General features: G+C 35.3%; 1 protein-coding gene across 9 annotated transcripts in view; it reads right to left on the reverse strand.

Moving 5' to 3' along the window:
- Positions 1 to 872: 872 nt before the first annotated feature.
- The window catches only part of LOC107560367 (microtubule-associated protein 4-like), a 77,584-nt gene continuing 63,121 nt past the window's right edge, over positions 873 to 15,335 (reverse strand). For 6 of the 9 annotated variants that reach the window (XM_016244520.1, XM_016244524.1, XM_016244518.1 and 3 more), the window contains 9 exons: positions 14,154 to 14,274; positions 13,996 to 14,055; positions 12,401 to 12,642; positions 10,517 to 10,582; positions 8,635 to 8,727; positions 7,086 to 7,167; positions 6,785 to 6,897; positions 2,741 to 2,912; positions 873 to 1,705 (listed from right to left, as the gene is read on the reverse strand). In XM_016244520.1, the coding sequence (XP_016100006.1) occupies positions 1,698 to 1,705; positions 2,741 to 2,912; positions 6,785 to 6,897; positions 7,086 to 7,167; positions 8,635 to 8,727; positions 10,517 to 10,582; positions 12,401 to 12,642; positions 13,996 to 14,055; positions 14,154 to 14,274 (957 nt within the window). In that variant the 3' untranslated portion in view covers positions 873 to 1,697. The remainder of the gene's footprint in view (positions 1,706 to 2,740; positions 2,913 to 6,784; positions 6,898 to 7,085; positions 7,168 to 8,634; positions 8,728 to 10,516; positions 10,583 to 12,400; positions 12,643 to 13,995; positions 14,056 to 14,153; positions 14,275 to 15,335) is intronic. The other 3 variants (XM_016244519.1, XM_016244521.1, XM_016244523.1) reach the window with 3 other exon arrangements.

The raw sequence follows: 15,335 nt of genomic DNA on the forward strand, positions 1-15,335 counted from the left end.
TCACGCTCGTCAGGAAAGTGAGTGAAACACACACAAACACACATTATCATCAAATAATACGCCATTAATAGCGATTCACTTCCATGATTTGGTACGATTGTGTTCACATCAGCAGCGAACCGTACCGGAGTTCACTTGAACCGTACCCCAGACCCCCCCAGACTCGGGTACGGTTCGCGGGTGCACACCCGAGTTCGGAAGACAGCGTTCACTTCATCCAAACGTACCTGAACTCTGACGTCAATCGAACCCGGGTGCGCACCAAAAATTGCTCTCTTCAATTTTACATTTATGCTTTTGAACCGTTGGTTGTTTCCAAAGCTTCAGTACATAACGGCACTTACGTCTGCCTTATGCAAATGCTCTAAAGAACTCTGAAGGCGAATAGAAATGAGATATACAGCTCTCTGCTTGCAGCACGTCAGTCACGCTCGTCAGGAAAGTGAGTGAAACACACAAAAACACACATTATCATCAAATAATACGCCATTAATAGCGATTCACTTCCATGATTTGGTACGATTGTGTTCACATCAGCAGCGAACCGTACCGGAGTTCACTTGAACCGTACCCCAGACCACCCTTTTTAAGTGGACTCGGGTACGGTTCGCGGGTGCGCACCCGAGTTCGGAAGACAGCGTTCACTTCATCCAAACGTACCCGAACTCTGACGTCAATCGAACCCGGGTGCGCACCAAAAGTGCTAGTGTGAAAGCACCCTTAAATCTTCACACAACCAAACTACATTCCCTATTCATTAGAATCATAAAATGCACCGATCTAATGCACATCCTTTGCTCTTCATTTTGTTGCTTTGGCACTAAAAGAAGCTTCTTGGTTTAGTCAGAGAGTTATTTTTCCATCTAAAATCCTATGACACGATCGCATCGTAAATAACTCGTAAGCACGAACTTCCCATGAGGACTTGAAGGCAGCTAGAGATGATGTCCAGATGTGTTTGTATGTGTTGATCAGATGGGCATGTGCAGGTTTGATTATGAATACCGGTCCAGAAGGAGTTGCAATACAGATAAAAAAAATAAAAAGGAACTCAGCTAGATTCATGCTCTATAACAAGTGATGTAGCAGGGGTGTGAGTAGCATGAGTTTAGCCATGTCAAAGTGTAACCTCAAGAGTTTACAGACCCACAGGCCAGATTTCGCTCCCAGCCGCCTTCGACTGCGGTTATTTTTTTTGCGCATCCTGATGACTGTAATCTGTACAGCCTCACCAATCAGCAATCAAGAACGTCAACGGAGAGCACACCAATCATACGAGTCTTAGCAATGGTAGGAGGCAGGGTTTAGAGAGCAGCGGACCAATGAAAAGACAGCAATCATATCTAGAGTCCGGTGAGCGAGCCAACATCGCCCCCTTGTTCCTGGAAGGAGGAGAGGGCCGGGGTGGTGTGAGAGCGAGGGATGCCGGCGGTCGCGAGGGAGTCGTTGAGCGAGACGCTGCTGCGGAGCAGGTGACGGTGGACGGGGCTGTCACCCGAGACGGGCCAGGTGATGATGTCTGCGCCGTGGTCCGTGCGAGAGCGGGCGTTCTCGCGGAAATTTAGCTTGAAAGACTCAATCTGCATCACAGAGTGTGGAGAAAGACAGGACAGAGGAGAGACAGGACATAAACAAGGGGAGGAGAGGAAGCGGGCGGGGGTGAAATGAAAAGGGCAGAGTGATAGCAAAAAGTCGAGTTAGATGCCTGAAAAATAAGAAGAGGTCAAAACGGTTTGTAGATCAGAAAACTGCACTTTAAAACCATCAGTTCAGTGCAGAGGTCGACCGATTGATTCATCTGCAGCGATAACAGACTAACTGTTAAAATGACAATTGCACCATAATTAAAGTTACACATCCGATTTGTTTTAAATGAACGGTATATAAAAATAAAAATGTTACATCCAATGGTTTTATTCAATATTTAGATTTTACTTAAAATGTTATATGCATTGTCTTATATTTAATATTTAGATTTTACATAAAAAAATACAATGTAACATTCAATATTTGTATTTTACTTAAAAAATTTAATGTTAAAATGAATGTTTTCATTCAATATTTGATCTTGCATAAATGTTACATTCAATGTTTTTTATTTAATATTTTGATTTGACTTAAAATGTTAAATTAATATCTGTAATCAATATTTTGATTTTATATTTTAAAAAATTACATTCAGTGGTTTAAATCAATATTCTGATCTTACCTAAAATGTTTCATTCAATGAATTATTCAATATTTTTTTATTTTACTTTAAAAATAAAATGTTAAAATTCATGTTTTCATTGAATATTTGATCTTGCATAAAAATATTATTCAATGTTTTTATTTGATCTAAATTTTTAAACAATAAAATGTTACATTCAATGTTTTTTATTCAATATTTTGATCACAAAATCAGTCAAATTAATCAGTAATCTACCCCCCCCCCATTTCATTATTGGTTTTACACCAATTATTAATTATTATCATTAATCGGTCGACCTCTCGTACAGTGATAAACCAGACAACAACAAAAATCAAACAATTTACATGCTGCTTAAAATTAAGAGCTAAAGAAAAAAAAAAGCCACAAAGTAATAGTGTGTATGAAATGATGGAGAGACAAATCATATTTAGCTGTAAATGTGAGGAATGGAATGTGAAAGTGGAATCAGAGTCAGTTCTAAAGGACCTCTAGTTTTGACGGGGCTTCGGCGGGGCTCTGAGTCTCGGGCCGGGTTACACACAAACTTACTTGTTTCAGGGATGAGCGAGTCCAGGCCCTGCGGGTCCCGGAGCTCCTCACTCCTGCAGGGGCCGCCCTCCTTCAGCCCATTCTCCTGGGCAGGGCCGGCTGACGGCTGGGTGGCCGAGACACCACTAGAGGGAGCCCCGCTGCCCTCAGCAGTCTCCTGGGCCCCCTCAGCCTAGAAACACACAGCAGGGTGTCAATAGGAAAGATGTGGGTGAAATGGCGATGGACGCACAGCCAGGAGCGAGTGCTTGAACTGAATATAAATCAAACCTTGCATGGTGAAGAAATAAAACTGATGTACAGAACCAGTTTAGACACACTGGACAGAGTTCATGTGAAGATTTTAAAGGGTTAGTTCACCCAAAAATGAAAATTAATTACTCACTCTCGTGTTGTTCCAAACCCGTAAGACCTTTGTTCATCTTCAGAACACAATTTAAGATATTTCTGATGAAATCTGAGAGCTCTCTGACCCTCCCATAGACGGCAAGGTAACTACCACGTACAAGGTCCAGAAAAGTAACAAGATGATTTGTTTTCATTGCACAAAAAAGCATTCTCGTAGCTTCGTAACTTTACAGTCGAACCACTGATGTCACACGGACTACTTTGTCAATCATCTTGGTACTTTTCTGGACCTTGAACGTGGTAGTTACCTTGCTGTCTATGGGAGGGTCAGAGCGCCCTCAGATTTCATCAGAAATCTCTTAAATTGTGTTCCGAAGATGAACGACGGTCTTACGGGTTTCAAACAACACGAGGGTGAGTAACTAATGACAGAATTTTAATCTTTGGGTGAACTAAGCCTTTAATAACCCAAAATCTTTTGCTTCAAAACAATTCATTTATTCTAAATATATTTTACAGTCGAACCACTGATGTCACACGGACTACTTTGTCAATCATCTTGGTACTTTTCTGGACCTTGAACGTGGTAGTTACCTTGCTGTCTATGGGAGGGTCAGAGCGCCCTCAGATTTCATCAGAAATCTCTTAAATTGTGTTCCGAAGATGAACGACGGTCTTACGGGTTTCAAACAACACGAGGGTGAGTAACTAATGACAGAATTTTAATCTTTGGGTGAACTAAGCCTTTAATAACCCAAAATCTTTTGCTTCAAAACAATTCATTTATTCTAAATATATTTTAAAGGTACAATATGTAAGTTTTCGCCACTAGAGGTCGCATTTTCAAAACAATAACAAAGGCGAAGTTTGATGACGCAATGAAGGAGGATGTTCACGGATGAGGTGATGAATTAATTTTTTTATTACCTGTACCTTCCATAGTTATTCAAACAGCGAATAAATTATACAGAGAATGCAAGCAAAGAACATTACGACTGACTTAAGTCTAGCGCGAGTTTAAGCACTCTCAAAAAACTCCCCTTATAATCAGTAAAGCTGTCTATAATGAATCTTACATCATATGTACATCTGCGCTTTGTTGTTTATGATGAAAGAATTCGCGTGAGAGCTGAATTCAGTCAGCGAGCGCCGTGCACTGAACAAAAACTCATCTGAACGCCTCTGATTGCCACTGCATTCATAAGCTCAACAGACTCGTGTGTGATTGGTTAGAATGCGCAACACTGTAAAAACACACAAAAAAATCATGGCGCAACACTGAGCAGATATTTTGTAAATTTCCTACCGTAAATATATCAAAACTTAATGTTTGATTAGTAATATGCATTGCTAAGAACTTCATTTGGACAACTTTAAAGATGATTTTCTCAATATTTAGATTTTTTTGCACCCTCAGATTCCAGATTTTCATATAGTTGTATCTCAGCCAAATATTGTCCGATCCTAACAAACCATACATCAGTGGAAAGCTGATTTATGCAGCTTTCAGAAGAATTTCGAAAAATTTACCCTTATGACTAGTTTTGTGCTCCAGGGTCACATTTTATTACGAAAATCTTACATATTGTACCTTTAATATAATAAATATTTAAATTTATAAATGTAATACAATTATTTATGTGTTTTGGTTGATTGTCCATATTTATTTATTTTCTATTTATTGTACTATTATTCTAAAATGAAAGACTAGACTGCTACATTATATCTGTACACTGAACACAGCAAAATTAAAAATCATGACAAATGTAATGACTACATTTCATAGAAAATAATCAATCGACTATCATGTGGAACTGAATTAACCTTCAACTTTGTTAAAATTACAAGGATGAATAGAAATCCATGCAAATGGAGACGCCTGTCAATCACTACATGCATATATTTAAACTTTTTAAGAATCATGTTCAGAAGAACAGAAATACAAAATTATTGAAAATAAAAATGTTCAATAATTCTGAACTTATGTCAACAAAGACTTAAAACTATGATGAACAGATGCTCACCTAACACAAACGTTTATAGGTTACAGGTTATACTACAATGTAAACTACTGCATTATTGAACATGCTTCATTTAAAAACTCGCTTAATATTAATTACAGAAGTATCAAAAGGTCCAAAATTCACGCGGTTTCTTACAAGTCTCAGTAAATGTATGTTACAGTATAAGTGTGATCATAATCACAAATGTGTGTTCAGCGTGGATGGGTGCTAAATAATAATGGGCGGAGCACGTGGTCATGTGACTGAAATGGATGGCCATAGGCTGAGGGGCAGGTGACATCACTATCACACAGAGGTTCGAGTTCAGAAACTGCTCTGGAATTTGGTCTTTTTTTCCATCTGACAAAAGTCTTTACTCTTGTCTTTAACATACATTACATAACACACACACATAAACTTTAACACATCATAAGTGATTGTTTTGAGGCTTGAATGAAAACATAAAAGCATGAAACATAAAAAAGCATTAAACTTTCCATGCAAGTGTAATATAACTCACCACTGATTTATAATAAAACAGCTTTTAAAGGAACATTTCACCCAAAATAAACAACATTAACTTCAGAAAGTGATTTTAAAGAAGTCTCCTAATGTCTTCTGTTAAACATCCTCTTTTTTTCTGTACAGCAGGAGTCCGAATCCGGACCGTGAAGCCTTTAGACAATGAAATAAGTACATGCCAGATGCTATTTTCTAACAAAATCACATTTATATCAAGCACATCAAGGCCAGCCGTTTGGGTGCAGATAATGCATTATAATAATCTAAACAATTAAGACAGTAACATATATTTATGTTATTTAATTCATATAATAATTGATTGATAATAATTGTTTAAATTAATATAATAATAGATCATTTTCTTTAAAAAATATTTAAAGGCTGAAATGTGAAGTTTATGATTTTATAAAACTGTAAACCTGTAAATCAAGCTTTTTACAGTCATTTTAATATCATTTGTGCAGTTCTTAAGTCTTAAATTTGAGCTTAAATATCCTGCAGATCCCCTGGTCTGGCATCAAAAGCCATCAGCTCATGATTTTAGGTTTATAATTGTCTGGACCTCGGCTGGTGAGGAGGGTTCATCACTGGACCTCAAGCACTTTTAGCTGAAGACCCCTGATGTGCAGAAATCATGAGGGTTTGCGAACAACATGATTAATAACACAGCACTGTCTCAAAAAAAAAAATGTATATACACTGCTGATTTTTTTAACAAATATATTAGCTTAATATTAGATAATGCAGAGTAAAAAATAAATAAATATATATATATATATATAAAGATTTTAAAAATTATATACATTCAAGAATTGATTAAATAGTTCAGATTCAGACAGGAATCAAGTCTTTGTGGTGTTTTTCTGCTGATTTAGGGAGAATACACGACTTATTAACCACACAAACGCGTGTCCAAAGCAAAAAAAGCCATGAAACGCATCATATTTTGTGAAAAAGTGTGATGTGCTCGAGCAAAACAGACTATTTGTGGAATCAGCTCCTCAAAATCAGTAAGAAACATGCATTAGATTTCATGCAGCAGATATATTACACATATTTTGGGTGAATTATTCCTTTAAACAATAAATAACACCATAGATTGAATTTAAATGTCTGAATTGTCTTCCTACAGAGTCGACTTCTTCTCTCAAAGGTTTAAGGTTAAACTCACCTTAACTCTCCCGCCTCCGGGCTCGTGATTGACATTATCCATCGAGCTCACCTTGGGCTGAGCTTTATCCTTAAAGTTCACCTTACGGCTCTCGATCTTGACCTCGCCTCCACCTCCAGAAAAACACACACTCACTGGTTTAAACTGCAGCTCTTTAGTTTAGGGACCGATTCTCGTTGCTTAATAACATGCACGTTAGTAGTTATAAAGCACATGTTAATGCATTCCTCTGCATGACCATATTTTAGATCTCTTAATACCTAAACTACCTTCCTAATTATTAATAAGCATTGGTTCGTACCTGGTTTATGTTTGATGTTGGCTTTGGAGCCGCACTTTGAGGTCACTTTACTCAAGTCAACCTTCTTGTTGAGAATCTGGATCTGCGAACATAAACGAGCATCCCATGAAGCTGCTCACATACTGCTAAAATAAAAGTAGCATGTAGGGCTAAAAAAAAATTATGATATCGATAATTATCACAATAAATGTCAAATCTTTATTTCTTCCCAGTTTAAAGGCAGATTTATTCTCCTGAGTGAAAGCTGTGACCAAATCTGAGGTACAATAGTCAAAACACTTATAATAAAATATTTTTCTACATCAAAACGTGCATGAGCAAACTTAAGTAAAATCCTTTTTCAGTCATCTTCCCGTCAGATATCTCAATAGAGAAAATATTATTTTTATTGTTTCGCATCATCAAACAGGTTTGTGTTTCCTGACAGACGGAAATGTATGCTCATTAAAAAAAACAACCTCATATTTATGAAATATTCTGACTTTTATTCAAATTAACCATAGGTCATCTATAGTATCACACTACCATGGTAAAATATGGTTTTTACATTTAATATAAATACAAATGCACAAATTCTAGAGCTCAATAACAACCATTACTACTTTAATACATTTATTCCATGTCTACATTAATAATATAACACATTTCCATAAGTATATCCCACACTTCTGCCACAATACCATGCTGCAGTTAGTGTTACTACAGTAAATCTGTGGTAAAGCCTTCTAACGGCAGTGTTTCTCATGTTTGTCAGCACCGTTTCCTCCGGCTTTAAGGGAAATCACAGAAACGTTTGTGTTCTTCGCTGAACTCTCGCTGGATCTCACAGCGCCGGTCATGTGATCGAAACGCGTCTGCTCTAGTAAACTCGTTCCATTGAGTGCAAAAAATACATGTGTCCCTGCAGCACAAAAGCAGTGTTAAGTCGCTGGGGGATATTTGTAGCAATAGCCAACAATACATTGTATGGGTCACAATTATCGATTTTTCTTTTATGCCAAAAATCATTAGGATATTAAGTAAAGATCATGTTCCGTGAAGATATTTTGTAAATGTCCTACCGTAAATATATCAAAACTTAATGTTTGATTAGTAATATGCATTGCTAAGAACTTCATTTGAACAACTTTAAAGATGATTTTCTCAATATTTAGATTTTTTTTGCACCCTCAGATTCCAGATTTTCAAATAGTTGTATCTCAGCCAAATATTGTGCTATCCTAACAAACCATACATCAATGGAAGCTTATTATGACAGATTTTGTGGCCCAGGGTCACATACTGTGATAATTATCGTTCTCGCTTTATCGCCCAGCCCCAGTAGCATGCAGTGCTTGAACCTGAAATTAAACACGAGGTGATGAGGAACAGCTGAAAAACATCCGAGCAGATCTCTAAAAGCTCCTCGAACTGAGATTTCAGAGAGCGCCGCAGCAGATTTGAGTTAGTGTGAGAGAAGAATCCAAACCTCTGCTGTCACCATGATTTGGTCTGAAATGATCGTGTTTGTTTGAACGACGACTACACCGCATGCAGTAACGTTACTTACGTTCCCGCCACCAGGAACATGTTTGATATTGTCCTTGGAGCCCAAGCGAGAAGTCACGTGACTGTAGTCCAGTTTTTTGGAGACTATCTGAACCTACAACACAGCACGACGGGCCGGGAAAGACGGGACACCAGGGAGGACCAGGTTAGAGAGGGAAGACAACAGAGGACAAGCAGAAGCATCTAGAAGCAACTAGCATCACTGACAGTAAAGACGTCCCATTGACTGTTAGTCTGAACACCATTAGGGCTCTTATCCACCGTTTCCCCTCGTTAGGCTAATCAAAATCACCATTAAAGTGAATGGAACTGATTGATGAGTATCTGGTTGGTGAGCTATAAATGAACACTGTGATGCTGGGATGCTCAAATCAAATCCTACAGGCTTCTCAGAGACCGGCACCAAAATTTGGATTTCCATGAATAATGCAGTGCTATAACTATATCACTCCCATTATAGTCAAAAAATGCTGCTTCCACTGCAAACATCCAATGATGATCCGATGCAGACAATTTTGAGTACAATAAGAGTGTTCCTGTTAGGGTGCAACACTTACAATTAAATGACTTTCGTGATTGTAAGCTATTGCATGTTTTGAAACCGAAAAGTATTAATTAATATAACTATTATTCATAATTTTATTTACAGACTCATGCATTTTTTACAGTAAGTGGTTCCCAAACTATGCAATCTGAGTGTCCCTGCTGTGATGCACAGTATGTAATAATGAGGTGTAAGAGCCAAACACTATATGATGAAATATGACTAGATGATAAAAACCCAGTGTAAGTATCCAAAGATCTCCAGAAGGAAAGATGGAAAGATTAGTGATTGAAAAAATGTGTTTATACCAATATCAGCTGATAGAATGAGCGATATACCCTTCTTATTATTATATTGCTATTATTTTTAATTAATTAGATTTTATTTAAAAACATAATTATATATAAGTCATGAATATAAAAAATTTAAATAATAATACAATTATTTAGATAAAATATTGATGAACATTATAATAGTTCTATACATAAATTTTATTAAGTACATTTTGACCAATATCAGCTGATAGAATGAGCGATATACCCTTCTTATTATTATATTGCTATTATTTTTAATTAGATTTTATTTAAAAACATAATTATATTTATGAATATAAAAAATGTAAATAATAATACAATTATTTAGATAAAATATTAATGAACATTATAATAGTTCTATAAATCAATTATTGATATTAATAATATATACTTAATTTTATTAAGTACATTTTGTATAATTTATTTTGTACTTTCGTACTAAAATGTGAGATGAGTCAAAAAGTAATATAGTAATAACAATATTAATAGTAACACTATGCAATAAAATGTGTTTATATTAGGTATATCTTATTAATTATAAAAATGATTTAATAATTCAATATTTAAAAAATATAATTTCACATTTTAACATTAATTTAAAATATTTTAATATTAAAAAATGTCATATTATAAAAAATATAAAAACAATTATAAATAATATATAAAAAATATTATAAAACATTATACTATAATAATATATATATATAAAATACTCACACAAAATGTGTGTATACATATATATATACACACACACATACATATATATATATATATGACTTGATTATTAAACTCATTAATATAAATTATTTAATAATTAAATATATCAAATATAATATAGCATTTTAATGTTTAAAATATATTAAAAACCTGCATATTTTAAAACTAAAATATTATAAGTATAGTTTTAATTGTATAGCTCAATCGATCATGTAAAGTCAGATCTGTGTAGGCTATTGAGAAGAAAAGCAGAGACTGAAAAGAGACGGAGATGTGCAGACGTGAGTGTGATGAACTGATGAACTCACTTTGCCCTGGCTGGTCTCTTTGGAGGGCGAGCTCTGAGCGTCTGTCCTGCTCTGAGACACCGTGACCTGCGGGCGGAAAAACCGCAGATACAGCCCTCAAGTCAATCGCTCGTACTACCACCAACCTACTGTAATCTCACACGAGAACAGGGAAAACTTCAGGATCAGAGGAAAAGGCAGGAACAGGCGACAAACTCCAGACATGCACGAATCTGAGCTGAAACATCCCCATCATGCTCCAAACATAAAACCGTGACCTCGCTTTACAACCGCGCTTATAGACCAATTTAGAGTAGACGTCACAGCTGCGTACTCAACCTGTTGCGACGCGGCGGTTCACTGTTCCGCTACTGTTATTACACTTGTATACAAAACTTCGTATTATGCTTGTTATAGAGTGCGTGACGTCACGTGCACTACCGCCGCGGTGACGCGGTTGTCATGGCGACCGTCACAGCCCTATTAGCGAGAACAGAAAGAGCTCAGCCAGGAAAAAGACCAGGATGAACATCAAACACGGAAAGAGGTGAGTGATACGTAATGCTTATGAAGACTGGAGCTAGAGAACAGATCTACACAGAAGTCCACATGAGCAGAGGAACGTGAATCATGCTGCTTTCACACCGAATCACATCAGATCAGGAAACAGCACGGGTTTGTCTCTGTTTGCAGACAGAAAAATCTACTGATCAGGCCAGAAGGGCTGTGTCCAGATCCAAAGGCAGGCAGCTTTTAGCATATAGAGAATATTTAATGATTCATGTGCTTATTTTTCTCAAGAAATGCAATTAAAAGTTGAAAAAAGGATATTTATAAATTAATACTTATATGATGTTAACACGTGATTGTTTTAAGACATTTGTATTGTTTTATTAATCATATATATATACTATTTCAAAATTACAATAAGCAATATTTTTCAATATTTATACAAATATGTATTACAAATATACATTAACATTTTAAATAGTAAAATAATTAAATATATTGCATATATATTATATTGTTAATTAATTTATAATTATGTAATAATATATTATTAAATTATAATATTAATCTAAATATTTTATTTAAATGTGTTAAATTATTAATTAAAATTGTATTTATGAATTAATAATTATATGATGTTAACATCTGATTAAGACGTGATTGTTTTATGACATTTTTATTGTTTTATTAATCATATATACATACCATTTAATTATTATAATAAGCAAAATATTTCAATATTTATAGAAATATGTATTCAAAATACACATTAACTTATATTGTTAATTAATTTATAATTATGTAATAATTATTGCTAATATAATATTGAATGATTAAATCGTAATAATTAATCGAAATATTTTATTTAAATGTGTTAAATTATTCATTAATATTGTATTTATTATTATTAATAATAATAACAATAGTAACAACAACAACAATAATAATATTAATAGCATAATAATAATAATAATAATAGATTTGCTCTGATGCCTCTGGATGCTGGCTGTAATGTCATATTTTTTAAGGTTTTGGACACGCAAAGAAAGACTGAGAGCAGTTTCAGAAAGATGACACTCTGCAGGACAAAAACTGCTCAAACATCTGACTGTCTTACATTAAAAATGACTACAATTACTAAAAGTAAAACTGAAATAAAAAAAAAACACGAATGAAAATGAAAAAAGCACATACAATTACTTAAACTTAATACTGAAAATATAGAAATTCTATATTAAATAATACCATATAGTACAATAGCATGTAAATAAATAGCACTGAAAATAAAATGGCACGGTACCCTCAAGTGAGCAAAATCTACATCCTACTAAATATGAAAGCACTGCAAATCTAGAGGACTGCATCACATTTACAGCTGAACACGTGTGCGTTTACCTTTCCTCCTCCAGGCTGGTATTTGATGTTGTCCGTGGAGCCGATCTTTGAGCGGATGTTTCTGATGTCGGGTGCCGGTGTGGAGCTGGGTCGAGGCGTGCGGGGCACCGCCGGCTTCTTCTCGGGCGCAGCAGCCGCTGTAGTGCTGCTGGAGACGGGGGGTTTGGTGGTGCGAGGGCGAGTGCTGGCGCTGCTTGTAGTGGTGGAGGCTTTGAGAGGCGCAGGTTTAGAGCGGGCGGCATCTGAAAACACTGCTTAATTATGTCTGAGAGAAACACTGGTGAACTTTAAAACACTTTCACAGAAAGAACTTGCGACGCCAGAATCTTTATAAAAGCTGTCTGAATAAGTGAGCACTAGATTCTGAGGGATATCTGAATGCTCAGTTTTGAAGCACAAACCCTCTTTATGCTTCAGATTAAAATAATCGCTCTGCACCGCTGCGTTTGGGTCAGATCTCTGGGAATGGGGGTAAGAAGCAGCGTGCTGTGCAGCGGCGCTCCGAGTGCGGGATTATCCCAAACTCATTCCTGCTGCGCAACTCATTTCTGGATTTGAAAGAGATTTTTCATGGATTTGAATGTGTTTGTGTCAGCGTAGCATCTCTGCATCTTTTCCCTGTCGCTATTAAGCCACTACACTGAATTTCTGTATTTTTCAACATAGACTACCATTCAAAAGTTTGGAATAAGTAAGATTTTTATAGGTTTAGAAGCGTCTTATGCTCACCAAAGCTGCACTTATTTGCTCCACTTAAACAATAATATTGTGAAAAATTATTATAATTTACAATGATTAATCTTCTATTTGAATATATTTTAAAATGCAATTTATTCCTGTGATGCAGGATGTTGAATTTTCAGCAGCCATCAATAAACATATTGAATACAAGTAATTTTAATGGAATAAAAATCTTTATTTTTAATTGATTAAATAAAAAATAGTTTTGTTGTATCTATACACACACACACACACACACACACACACACACACAGAGTATTATTACAATAAAACCTTATTATAATTATTATTTTATTTATTATTATTATAATTTAAAATAATTGTTCTATTTGAATATATTTTAAAATGCAATTTATTCCTGTGATGGAAAGTTGAATTTTCATCAGCCATCAAAAACATACTGAATAAAAGCCATTATAACTGAATAAAAATATAAATTTTCTGATTAATTTTATTAAAATATTTTAATTAAATTCATACACACATTATTATTATTAAATATTATTATAATTATTATTTTTTATTATAATTTAAAATATTTTTGTTTGTATTTTGAATGTAATTTATTCCTATGATGCAAAGTTGAATTTTCAACAGCCATTACTAAATGTATTATTGAATAAAAGTAATTTTACTGAATAATAATAGCATGAATAATATACTGTATATACCCTCAGTCAACACCAGAGTGTTAAAATACAAGCAGAAAACGGTTATTAATAGCAAATTCACAACATTACAATTTGTACCTGAATTTTTGATCAAATAAATGCAGCTGTGGTGATGAATCCAAACTCTTAGCCTGTAGTGTATTCATAAATACAGTGTTATGGGTGGTTGCGTGTTTGCTGTACCTGTGGTTTTCGGTGTGCTTGGTTTCTTTTCGTCTCCTGGTTTGCTCTCTGTCTTTGCGACTAAACACAAAAATAGAAATGCATAATGTGAATATTTATACCACTTCATAAATCAGCACAAAATGCAATGGCTCATCGTTAAATGTCTCCTAACTAACCGGGGCGTCGTGCTGCCGCAGCGCTGGCTGTGCTGCGTGTCATGGTGGTTGTGCGTGCTGCGGTCGCAGGTTTGTCTGCGGCGGGCCGAGCCGGAGCCACAGTGGTCTTTGGCACGGCCGGCTGTCGGAGGAGAAAACACAGGGTCAGTCGGGGTCAGCTGCACCGTGATACTGTCTCTGTAGTAAAAAACCCATCAGGATCGAACAGAGACGTTTCATCCAAAAATATCTGACTGCTGCTCTAAAAATAGCCTGCAAGGTTCAGATGAAGTCAGTTCCTAAGAATCCAGTCACACCAATACAATCCTTCATGTTTATTTATTTACTGAGAAAAACCTCTCCTTTCTTATTGTGGATTCAATCATATTTCTTAACATTAATGCGGCAACATGTGCACAATGAAACTGTATTTTGAGCTAGTTGAGCTGAATATATACGCTTTCCATTGATGTGTGGTTTGTTAGGATCGGATCATATTTGGCCAACTATTTGAAAATCTGGAATCTGAGGGTGCAAAAAAATCTAAATATTGAGAAAATCATCTTTATAGTTGTCCAAATGAAGTTCTTAGCAATGCATATTACTAATCAAACATTAAATTTTGATATATTTATGGTAGGGCATTTACAAAATATCTTCATGGAACATGATCTTTACTTAATATCCTAATGATTTTTGGCATAAAAGAGAAATGTATAATTTTGACCCATGCAATGTATTGTTGGCTATTGCTACAAATATCCCCCAGCGACTCAACACTGCTTCTGTGCTCCAGGGACACTTATTAACCTTCATTTAATTTCAATAGTTAGGAAGCAGTGTAGTTTAACCGATGGCCACTAGAGGGAAGACTTGAACTGAACATTATTCATATTTAAAGAGATTTGAAAACATAATCTAGAGACATAATAAACTAGGCTATATTAGGTTTTTCATTGCCCTTCATGACTGGAATAAAACATTTTATCGATACTGCTATTTCTAGCTCTATCCTCTAAAAAACGTCTATTATAAATAGCAATTTTCATGACTTGGGAGCTCTAATATTTTAAGCTTCTTTGTGGAGGTACACTGACATTCAAAATTGTCAAACTTTTTTTTTTTTAAGAAATCAATACTTTTATTCAGCAGGGACGCATTAAATTGATCAAAAGTGCCAGTAAAGACATTTATAATGTTACA

This window comes from Sinocyclocheilus grahami, unplaced genomic scaffold, assembly GCF_001515645.1.
Source record: "Sinocyclocheilus grahami isolate Dianchi unplaced genomic scaffold, SAMN03320097.WGS_v1.1 scaffold721.1, whole genome shotgun sequence".
NCBI lineage: Eukaryota > Metazoa > Chordata > Actinopteri > Cypriniformes > Cyprinidae > Sinocyclocheilus > Sinocyclocheilus grahami.